At 42.0% G+C, this 11,838-nt stretch overlaps 3 protein-coding genes across 3 annotated transcripts; all 3 read right to left on the bottom strand.

The window, feature by feature from the left end:
* Positions 1-2,188: 2,188 nt before the first annotated feature.
* LOC120033223 (2-oxoglutarate receptor 1-like) lies at positions 2,189-3,223 on the bottom strand. The gene has a single exon (XM_038979505.1). The coding sequence runs from the start codon at positions 3,221-3,223 to the stop codon at positions 2,189-2,191; it is 1,035 nt and encodes a 344-aa protein (XP_038835433.1).
* Positions 3,224-7,825: 4,602 nt separating this feature from the next.
* Positions 7,826-9,205, bottom strand: LOC120033222 (kelch-like protein 41b). Its single transcript, XM_038979504.1, has 3 exons — positions 9,023-9,205; positions 8,694-8,840; positions 7,826-7,937 (listed from the first exon to the last, which is right to left on the bottom strand). The coding sequence occupies exons 1-3, from the start codon at positions 9,190-9,192 to the stop codon at positions 7,826-7,828; spliced, it is 429 nt and encodes a 142-aa protein (XP_038835432.1). The 5' UTR covers positions 9,193-9,205.
* Positions 9,206-10,797: 1,592 nt separating this feature from the next.
* LOC120033221 (2-oxoglutarate receptor 1-like) lies at positions 10,798-11,838 on the bottom strand. Its single transcript, XM_038979503.1, has one exon. It carries the CDS (start codon positions 11,836-11,838, stop codon positions 10,798-10,800), a length of 1,041 nt encoding a protein of 346 aa, XP_038835431.1.

Genomic DNA, 11,838 nt, shown 5'->3' with positions numbered 1-11,838 from the left:
TCCCATAATTGTACAACCATCATTATTTCTTATCAAGGGAACCCAGCAACAGTGAGATAAGTTGTTTTTCTCCGTAACTAATACCGTGCACTACTGTGAATAACACTTAGAATGTGAAGCTTTCTTTGAAAAGCAGTGTGATCCCAGTAGAAATCCATTGTTGCAAGAATTCAGACCAAAATTAACCTCAGTGTCAAGTCCACCGCTTCCCCAAATGGCACTTCTTCTAACCATAGGAGCTCTTATACTTTTAGAATCATTAACATGAGCGAGCACTGTGAAATGGTTAGTGACAGTCACGTATACTTCCTCTCCGGCCTCTAGGTCATCAGGCTGCTGATTATCCCGCACACCTGTCACCATCGTCAAGCACACCAGCACCTCATGACACTCACCTGGACTCCATCACCTCCTTGATTATCTTCCCTACATCTGTCCCTCCCCTTGGTTCTTTCCTCAGGTGTTATGGACTCTGTTTCGTGTCAGTGCGTTGTTTGTGGTTTGTTTATTTATTAAAACACTCGCTCCCTGTACTTGTTTCCCGACTCTCAGTGCACTCATTACAGTGACGCATGAAGGGATATGACATATGGCACTCAGTAGAATCGTTTGGTGACATCATTTCTAAAGAACAAACAATCCAATCACTCCTCTTTTCTGAAGAAGATCTCTCACTGTTGATTGAAATGGGCTGTTCGGGTTGACTAATTTACCTTAAATATACATTGAAATGAAGACAGCCCTGAACCACATGGAGTCCTTATACTCAGTACACTTATGTCATATTCAACATATTATGTAGGATTGATGTTTGGGAATGATATATATATATTTTTAAATAGAAAAGTAGCTGTGGCCTGTAGAGACACCTGTAAAACAGTGGCTTTGTTAACTTACATTCCAGTTGACTTATATGGGAAGGGTGGGTGCTAATAGAAAGACAAGTGGTTAATCGGGAAACATGAAAATATACAGATAGAAAGGGAGGCGTGGAGGAAGGAAGAGACAGGTTTACCAGACAGGAGAGGGTTTACCAGACAGAAACAGTTACTTCCTGGTTCCCAGTCAGTGTGCAACACAGCACTAATCTGTACATCTGAACACCTCTGAATGACAGTAGATAGTATGATAGGAGAACACATGCTCCTGTTGGCATACACCTGTACATTCTCAAAATGCATTAAACACTGCTTCTAAGGAAATTCTCAACAATGTTTACTGGAACGGGAGAGGAAGAGATTGAAAGGTTGACAAGAAACAATAGCCAACAATCAATTGCAGCTAGAGACAGGAGGAAATTGTTACACGCATAGGCCTACTCGTTTATATTCATATTCAAGTTTCCATCCTAGCCTATCACTCGTCTTTATTGTTCTCATTGTGTTATGGTAGCAAGATACCATACAGAGGTCTTTTTTACTGTCAGAGAGTTCACTCAAGTGTTTCTTTGCGTTAGATGCTTTCTTTCAGCTTTGAATCTGAAGTGAGGTCTGGGCTCCCACAAGGTAGGGTGGACAGTAGACATTACCAGCCGTTGATGTGGGACTCAAATAGTACAGCCTCAAATAAACATTTAAGCACCACTAACCTGACACTAGTTTGTTAGCTATTTGATACTATCAAATGATGAAATGAGTTGAAATTAAATTGGATGAGTAATGTATTATAGTAAATAGCAGGAAATCAGGAAACTTTCCCCCCTGCCACTCCTTTATCCCCCAGCCAACCTGTTCCTTATTCCTGAGAAATGCGTACCTGAGAGAGTGCCAACACTGGGTATAGAAGTGAAAAGATTTGGTGTCTGAATCATGTTGACATGTTTCTGGTCCTGGGCCAAGTGTATCATGTTCTTGTTTCTCTAAAGTCATGCCAGAACAATGCATCAAATACCCACCGAGCTCTGAGACGGATGTTGGATTGTTAAATGTTGATTGTTAAACGTTTATTTATAATGAAGTGATATGGCAATATCAATAAGAGTATACAGTAGATATAGTATCTACTATATTTATAGAAACCACATCGATATTGTAAACCTCATATTGGCGTATAATAAAATCTGATAAAAGGTTTTCTATTTACAGGATCACAGTACAGTATATACAATATTGTAGGACAATATATTGCCATGATAGTAATGTCCACACAGAATGACACAGAACACTGTATTATATCTCATGTCCTTATTTCATGCCATATCCTTGGCTGCTGGCCTTTCGGCTGAAGCTGTGTTACTGGGCTTACTGACAGCAGCCAGGCTGAGTTTGAGGTGAGTCCTGAACTTGGTCCACCAGGGGCCCCAGGGGAACACACTGAGGAAGGCCTGCTGGAACTTGTCCCCGGCCAGGGTGTACAGAGCCAGGTTAAAGAAGGTGTTGAGCCCCGCTACGGGCCTGGACAGGATATAAGCGGCGTGGACCCAGTGCACCAACATACATGACGACTCAGGCTTCCTCCTGGTGTCTACTCTTAGGATCCTCAGGACGTGGTACGGCAAGAAGCATACCACGAACACCACCAGGATCAGTACAGTGAGGCGGCGTGCCCGTACCCGGCAAGGGTTGTGGGGCCCCTTGGCTAGTTCACGGACCACACCGGCGTAACACACCACCACCACCACCAGGGGCAGCAGGTAGCCCAGCAGGGTCAGCAGCCAACCGTACCACCACAGGACATCCGGGTCGCCGCTAGCAAAGTCCAAACACTGGGTCTTGTTGTCTTTAGTCTCCATGGTGATCATGGTGAGCATGGGCACGATCTCTGCCACGGCTATAGCCCAGACCGCAGCGCACGCCAAGATACCCCACCTCTTCTGCTGCACCTGCGCCGCCCTCAGAGGATGCGCCGCCACGACATATCGAAACACAGCCAAACAGGTGAGAAACAGTATACTACCATATAGGTTAAAGTGGAACCCGAAACGCAGAAAGCGACACATGAAGTCGCCCAGGGTCCAGGATTCACCGTTGGTGTAGTAGTAGACCATGAAAGGCAGACTCAGAACATACAGAAGATCCGTCAATGCCAGGTTGAACATGATGATACTGCTGGACTTCCAGGGTCGTAGCTTGGCCAGGTAGATGGCGATGGAGGTGACGTTACCCAGCAGCCCCACAACGAAAATGACACTGTACATGACGGGCAGGTAGTAGCGTTTCATCAGGCTGTCCACGCTGGTGCAGTTATCGTCGGATTTGTTCCCGCCGTAGATGGCGCTAGACATGACCGTGATGTGAGTGTTGTTATAGGCCTAGAAGAGGAACCCAAGTAGAGACAGACAGTTATATAATTATATACAATACCAGTCAAAAGTTTGGACACACCTACTCATTCAAGGGTGAAGACATCAACACTATTAATTAACACATGGAATTATGTAGTAACCAAAAAAGTGTTAAACAAATAAAAATAAATGTTATATTTCAGATTCTTTAAATTAGCCACACTATGACAGCTTTGCACACTCTTGACATTTTCTCAACTAGCTTCATGAGGTAGTCACCTGGAATGCATTTCAGGTGTGCCTTATTAAAAGTTAATTTGTGGTATTTCTTTCCTTCTTAATGCGTTTGAGCCAAACAGTTGTGTGTGACAAGGTAGAGGTGGTAAACAGAAGATAGCCCTATTTGGCAAAAGACAGAGTACAAGTTAATGTCAAGAACACCTCAAAAAGGCAAAGAGAAACGACAGTCCATCATTACTTTAAGAAATGAAGGTCATTCAATCGGAAAATGTCAAGAACTTTTCAAGTTTCTTCAAGTGCAGTCGCAAAAACCATCAAACACTATGATGAAACTGGCTCTCATGAGGAACGCCAGAGTAAAGGAAGACCCAGAGTTACCTCTGCTGCAGAGGATAAGTTCATTAGTTACCAGCCTCAGAAATTGCAGCCCAAATAAATACTTCAAAGAGTTCAAGTAACAGATACATCTCAACGTCATCTGTTCAGAGGAGACTGTGTGAATCAGGACTTCATGGTCAAATATGTGCAAAGAAACCACTACTAAAAGACACCAATAATAAGAAGAGACTTACTTGGGCCAAGAAACACGAGCAATGGACATTAGACCGGTGGAAATTTGTTCTTTGGTCTGATGAGTCCACATTTGAGATTTATTTTTCCAACCCCGTGTCTTTGTGAGACGCAGAAAAGGTGAACGGATGATCTCTGCGTGTATTTTTCCCACCGTGAAGCTTTGCCGGTGACACTGTTATTTATTTAGAATTCAAGGCACACTTAAAAACTTGATGAAACTATCCAGGACTGTAGAACCCACCAACAGGAACTATCTCTGCTTTTAGGCCTACTTCTACCACAGTCAAAACTATTACTACTACTATTACTACTACTACTACTACTACTACTTCTTCTACTACTACTACTACTACTACTACTACTACTACTACTACTACTACTACCACTACTATTACTACTACTACTACTACAGCTACTATTTCTAAAACAGTCACTTACGCTCACCTTTTCAACACTAGCCTCTAACAATTTCAACTTCTAAACATATTATACTACGACTAATTCAAAATGATCATTTCTAGTTCCCTCTGCTCTCATTATCACAAAAGGTGTGAGACAGTCTCAGGTTTGTTTGGCAGCTTACACGAACAAAAAAATCTACACCATGCCAGTGCAAAGTTTACACCTCAGGTCTGATTATTCCTTCTCATCTTGTTCCTTACTTTTTTACTCTCCACTTCATGTATTCTTACTTTCAGAAAATACTGTAACATGTGCAGCCACCTAGTAAGTATGATCAACGCTAGACTAGAATAAAGAAAAATCATCCTTAGTTTCTTTGTACTATACACATTGAGTCAGAAGCCCCGTTTATACCTGGTTCTAACATGTGTCCTTTGTTCTGATTGTGCCCACATTTTTAGACTGGTGTAGACGATTAAAAGACGCATTGTGATCTGATCACAATCAGATCTTCACCCAGAGTATTTGGATATTATCATTCAAGTATAAACCGATTTGGATGGTCAAATAATTTAAATCATCACTATACCGGTCTCTAAAATCATTGACAGGTAACACCATGTCCTAAAATAAATAAATAAATATTATTTTGAATGAATATCTGTCAAATAACCTGCAAACTGGGAGGCACCAGGGAATCTGGTCACAATGCAGACACAGTGGAAGGATAGGAGACACATTTTAATACCGTGTGTAGATGCATCAGCTACAATGTGGGCACAATCAGAATGTGGATAAGATCAGGACAAAAGACGTATGTTAGTACTAGGTATAAACAAGGCTAGAGTACAGTTAGGGATATGGAAACTTACAGTCAGTCAGTCAGTCAGTCAGTGCTGTTCCCTCAGTCATCGATATCCTGTCTGAGACTTTCCTCCTCTTCTCTCTTATACATCAGCCACCTCTAGTCCCTCCTTTCAGCTACTTTAACCTCCTACATCACTGTCTGGCACCCACTACAGGAAAACACAAGCATGTCACGCACTGTGCCTTTGTTGGGCGTTACCTCATTGACTTCTGCATAGAACCCGTATTCACAAAGAATTCAGATCCTATTTCAGCTGTATTTGACATGAAACTATTAAAAATATACGAGAAGTACAATACTACTTCCTCTTCACTATGGGTACAGTACATCATTCCTGTGCAGCAGTTATATAAAGGGAGGAATAGCGTGGAGTACATTGAGCGGCGTTATTCCCCCTCAGTGCTAGTGGTTCAGTGGCTTAGTGTTACTGTACTGTACTATGATGTCACATGTCCTGCATTTGGCATCAGCCTGCAGGTTGATATGCTTGATACATGTTGATGACAGACATTAGTGAACTAGAAATGGATGCCGGTGAAAACGGTCAAAAGCTGTGGTGGTTATAAGTATTTAGTAATGTTACAGTGCAAGTTCAATTCATGAATGTAAAGGGTATCTAGAGGTAGTTACGATATAGTGAAAATGCCCACATTTACAATAGTACAACATATGCTCCTAAAATTCTTTGTGGTGAATGTGGATTTTTTAACATTTTATTTTTGGTGTAAAGTTCACCTACATTTCATATCTAGGTCAGACTGCGTAACATAGAGATTTCCAGTTCTGGGTCACCAGGGGTGTAAAGTACTTAATTAAAAATACTTTAAAGTACTACTTTACTACTTTTAGTTTTTGGGGGTATCTGTACTTTACTATATATTTTTTTGATAACTTTTACTTCACTACATTCCTAAAGAAAATAATCACTTTTTACTCCATACATTTTCCCTGACACCCAAAATTACTCATTACATTTTGAATGCTTAGCAGGACAGGAAAATGGTCGAATTCACACACTTATCACGAGAACATCCCTGGTCATCCCTACTGCCTCTGCTCTGGCGGACTCACGAAACCCGAATGCTTTGTTTGTAAATTATTTCTGAGTTTTGGAGAGTGCCACTTGCTATCTGTAAATAACAAAGAAAGAGAATTTTACCATCTGGTTTGCGTAATATAAGGAATTTGAAGTGATTTATACTTTTACTAAGGTATGACAATAGAGTACTTTTTCCACCACTGTGGGTAATGGAGATCAACCTCCTGTATGTCAAACCTACTGTGGAAATCTACTGGTACCTACAGTGTTGGTATGACACATACTGTGGTGTACATAGTATATGCATAATGCAGGACAGTTGTTTAAACCGGACAATGAGTTGGTGTTTAACCTGTTTGTTTTTACTTTACGAACTGGCTCACACCTATATTTATTTTCCTTATTTACCATATCTTCGACCTTAATCTAGTAAAACATGCGTGCTATTCGCAGACAAATATTTAATCGGGATAGGTGTCCCTTCCACGGGACGGTTGAGCTACCATAGGCTAATGCGATTAGCACGAGGTTGTAAGTAACAAGAATATTTCCCGGGACATAGACATATCTGATATTGGCAGAAAGCTTAAATTCTTGTTAATCTAACTGCACTGTTCAATTTACAGTAGCTATTACAATGAAAGAATACCATGCTATTGTTTGAGGAGAGCGCACACTTTTGAACATGAAATGTTATTCATAATCAAATTAGGCACATTTGGGCAGTCTATACCAGAATATCAATGGTTCTTTGGATCAGTCTAAAACTTTGAACATACACTGCTTCCATCTAGTGGCCAAAATCTAAATTGCACCTGGGCTGGAATAATACATTATGGCCTTTCTCTTGCATTTCAAAAATGATGGTACAAAAAAATACAAAAGAACGGTTGTTTTTTTCATTGTATTATCTTTTACCAGATCTATTGTGTTATATTCTACTACATTCCTTTCACATTTCCATAAACTTCAAAGTGTTTCCTTTCAAATGGTACCAAGAATATGCAAATCCTTGCTTCAGGGCCTGAGCTACAGGAAGTTAGATTTGGGTGTCATTTTAGACGAAAAGGAAAAAAAAAGGGTTAATCCTTCAACTAAACTAGCCATGAAAAATGGCGACTACTGTTACTCCAAATTCAAATCAACCATAACAGGAGTTTTTTTTAACAAATGTTTACTTTACAAAAAAGCTAGTTAAATACACGTTGTGGGTTACTCTATAGTGAGGGAAACTAATATACTAATGTGGTCTTCACTGACGCAAAGTAGATGTTGTTTTTATTGTATAGAAAATCACCTGAGATCATAAAGAGACAAAAAGAAACTCTTGACACATTCAACCAATAAGAGTCCACATTTGAGTTGTCATGTGACGGTGACACCCCCTCTATTACTGAAATGGAAAGACTACCCAGAGAAGATGATGATAATCTGGGCAGACAGAGGGCATCATGGGGAATCATGATGGCGCAGCGAGGGTCTAGAGTTTGGTCATCTTGGCAGCATTGAGGCGCAGGGACACGCAGGAGGAGCCAGCGGCATAACGCATCTCCCTCAGCATCCCGCTCCATTCCTTCTTGTCCTCCTCGTACCTAACACAGGGAAAAAGAAGATACAGTGATGAGGAACAAACCAAGACGTAGTTGATTGTTTGTACAGTACCACTGTAATGGGTGCGTACTGGCGGCAGAGAAATCAGGCGCAGGAGAGCAAAGTCTTTGGCGCTCTGCCAAATTAAAAAGCGGTTGTTTACGAAAATGATCCGTGCGTCAAGAAGTTAATAATAAAAACAACCGGAATCAGAACAAACAATAAATGGGTATAAAACCCGTCGCACACCAGAATAAACGTGCACATGCACTTACAATAAACAATTCCGGACAATGACATGGGGGGAACAGAGGGTTAAATACACAACATGTAATGATGGAATTGAAACCAGGTGTGTGGGAATACAAGACAAAACAAATGGAAAACGAACGCCGCCCGAACAAGGAGAGGAACCAACTTCGGCAGAAGTCGTGACAACCACTGACCAAGTAGGGCCCTCTCATTCCTTTTTCATTCAGCTTTACCTTTATTTCTTATCATACATTTATATAACAAATTATTATAATTGAACTAAGATGAATATGTTCTACTTTTTTGTCCACAGGAATGGAAATGTAAGCCATCTAAAATAACAAACCCACATCAAACAGAGCTGAACAAGGTGAACTTGTGTTATCTCACTTAGTTACTGTCTAGGTTTTAGCATAATGGGCTAACACAGTCCTGTGGCATGCATGAAGACGACCTGGGTTCAAATCCTGGTTGATGACATAATAACATTAAAAGAGGGGTCTTACTGCCAAACATCAGTGACCTCTGCGGGGACCACCTCCTTGTTGTCATTCTGGATAATGGTGAAGCCCCCCACGGCGTACAGGGCCCCCTCATTGCTCAGCAGGTTCACTGAGCTCCTCTCCTGGGGAAAGTCTGTGAATGTCTCCCATCTGTGAAAGAAGGTCATTAGGGATAGCATCAGGGGGACTCTTTATAATTAAGGCCATCCTGACTCAAGATAACTAATAACGTTTACCCTCCAGAAACAGCAAATGGTATTATTATGGTGAATGATATTAAAAGGTGTAACAAGTTCTTAAACTGTTTTATCACCAAAGAAAATTCTACATACTTGTTTGTTCCAAAGTCGTAGACTTCAGATGCAGCAGTGAGGCCTTCCTCATTGACTCCACCGGCCACCACAATCTTTCCGTTGTGAACGACGGCTCCGAACATGGCTCTGGCTGTCTTCATGGCAGCCAGCTCCCTCCACTCTGACTGCTTGTGGTTGTATACAAACATCTTGTTCAGGGCTTTGCTGCACGGGAGAATGATAGACAGGGTTGTCAGATCTCAGGAATTGTCCTTCTGGCAACAGTATAGAAAGACTGTGATGGAGCAGTGGAGGCTGCTGAGGGGAGGATGGCTCATAACAATGGCTAGAATGGAGTCAATGAAATGGTATCAAAGACATGGTTTCCATGTGTTTGATGTCATTCCATTGACTCCATTCCAGCCATTGTTATGAGCCATCCTCCCCTCAGCAGCCTCCACTGCTCACATGAACACATTACATTATTTTCACTATGGTCACATTTGAAAACTATTTACTTAACCATGTGTACTTCCATAATGAAAGTAATGACTTCTACACTAGCTCTATAGTCTAGCATGCTCACATCTTAGAATTATAGACTACAAACAGCTGCAGCTCACACCAATTCTTTAGCAAAATGCACGCACGTGCACGCACACACACACTACAAATTCATTTTCAATTGTCGAGGGGACCAAAAATGTATTTCCATTCAAAATCTTATCTTCCCTAAATAAGGAGCTTTTCAACAATGTTTACTGGAATGGGAGAGGAAGAGATTGAAAGGTTGACAAGAAACAATAGCCAATAATCAATTGCAGCTAGAGACAGGAGGAACTTGTTACACGCATAGGCCTACTCATTTATTTTCATATTCAAGTTTCCATCCTAGCCTATCACTCGTCTTTATTGTTCTCATTGTGTTATGGTATACAGAGGTCTTTTTTACTGTCAGAGAGTTCCCTCGAGTGTTTCTTTGCGTTAGATACTTGCTTTCAGCTTTGAATCTGAAGTGAGGTCTGGACTCCCACAAGGTAGGGTGGACAGTAGACATTACCACCCTTTGATGTGGGCTTCAAAATAGTACAGCCTCAAATTAACATTTAAGCACCACTAATCTGACACTAGTTCGTTAGCTATTTGATACTATCAAATGATGAAATGAGTTGAAATGAAATTGGATGAATAATGTATTATAGTAAATAGTTTCAGAGGAAAAGCAGGATCATAGAGTTTATTGTCAGTTTCCTTATTAGGAAGTGGTTCTGTGATTCTCCATAATGTCATATGTAAAACAAACTTAATAGCAGGAAACTTTCCCCCCTGCCACTCCTTTATCCCCCAGCCAACCTGTTCCTTATTCCTGAGAAATACGTACCTGAGAGAGTGCCAACACTGGGTATAGAAGTGAAAAGATTTGGTGTCTGAATCATGTTGACATGTTTCTGGTCCTGGGTCAAGTGTATCATGTTCTTGTTTCGCTAAAGTCATGCCAGAACAATGCATCAAATACCCACCGAGCTCTGAGACGGATATTGGATTGTTAAATGTTGATTGTTAAACGTTTATTTATAATGAACTGATATGTCAATATCAATAAGAGTATACAGTAGATATAGTATCTAATATATTTATAGAAACCACATCGATATTGTAAACCTCATATCGGCGTATAATAAAATCTGATCAAAGCTTTTCTATTTACAGGATCACAGTACAGTATATACAATATTGTAGGACAATATATTGCCATGATAGTAATGTCCACACAGAATGACACAGAACACTGTATTATATCTCATGTCCTTATTTCATGCCATATCCATGGCTGCTGTCCTTTCGGCTGAAGATGTGTTACTGGGCTTACTGACGACAGCCAGGCTGAGTTTGAGGTGAGTCCTGAACTTGGTCCACCAGGGGCCCCAGTGGAACACACTGAGGAAGGCCTGCTGGAACTTGTCCCCGGCCAGGGTGTACAGAGCCAGGTTAAAGAAGGTGTTGAGCCCCGCTACGGGCCTGGACAGGATATAAGCGGCGTGGACCCAGTGCACCAACATACATGACGACTCAGGCTTCCTCCTGGTGTCTACTCTTAGGATCCTCAGGATGTGGTACGGCAAGAAGCATACCACGAACACCACCAGGATCAGTACAGTGAGGCGGCGTGCCCGTACCCGGCAAGGGCTGTGAGTGTGGGGCCCCTTGGCTAGTTCACGGACGATACCGGCGTAACACACCACCACCACCACCAGGGGCAGTAGGTAGCCCAGCACGGTCAGCAGCCAACCGTACCACCACAGGACAGCCGGGTCGCCGCTAGCAAAATCCAAACAGTAGGTCTTGTTGTTTTTCTTCTCCATGGTGATCATGGTGAGCATGGGCACAATCTCTGCCACGGCTATAGCCCAGACCGCGGCGCACGCCAAGATACCCCACCTCTTCTGCTGCACGTGCGCCGCCCTCAGAGGATGTGCCACCACGACATATCGAAACACAGCCAAACAGGTGAGAAACAGTATACTACCATATAGGTTAAAGTGGAACCCGAAACGCAGAAAGCGACACATGAAGTCGCCCAGGGTCCAGGATTCACCGTTGGTGTAGTAGTAGACAATGAAAGGCAGACTCAGAACATACAGAAGATCTGTCAACGCCAGGTTGAACATAATGATACTGCTGGACTTCCAGGGTCGTAGCTTGGCCAGGTAGATGGCGATGGAGGTGACGTTACCCAGCAGCCCCACAACGAAAATGACACTGTACATGACGGGCAGGTAGTAGCGTTTCATCAGGCTGTCCACGCTGGTGCAGTTATCGTCGGATTTGTTCCCGCCGTAGATGGAGCTAGACAT

Source organism: Salvelinus namaycush, chromosome 40, assembly GCF_016432855.1.
Source record: "Salvelinus namaycush isolate Seneca chromosome 40, SaNama_1.0, whole genome shotgun sequence".
Lineage (NCBI taxonomy): Eukaryota > Metazoa > Chordata > Actinopteri > Salmoniformes > Salmonidae > Salvelinus > Salvelinus namaycush.
The sequence above is the reverse complement of the archived record's forward strand: the minus strand, read 5'-3'. Positions and strand labels throughout refer to the sequence as shown.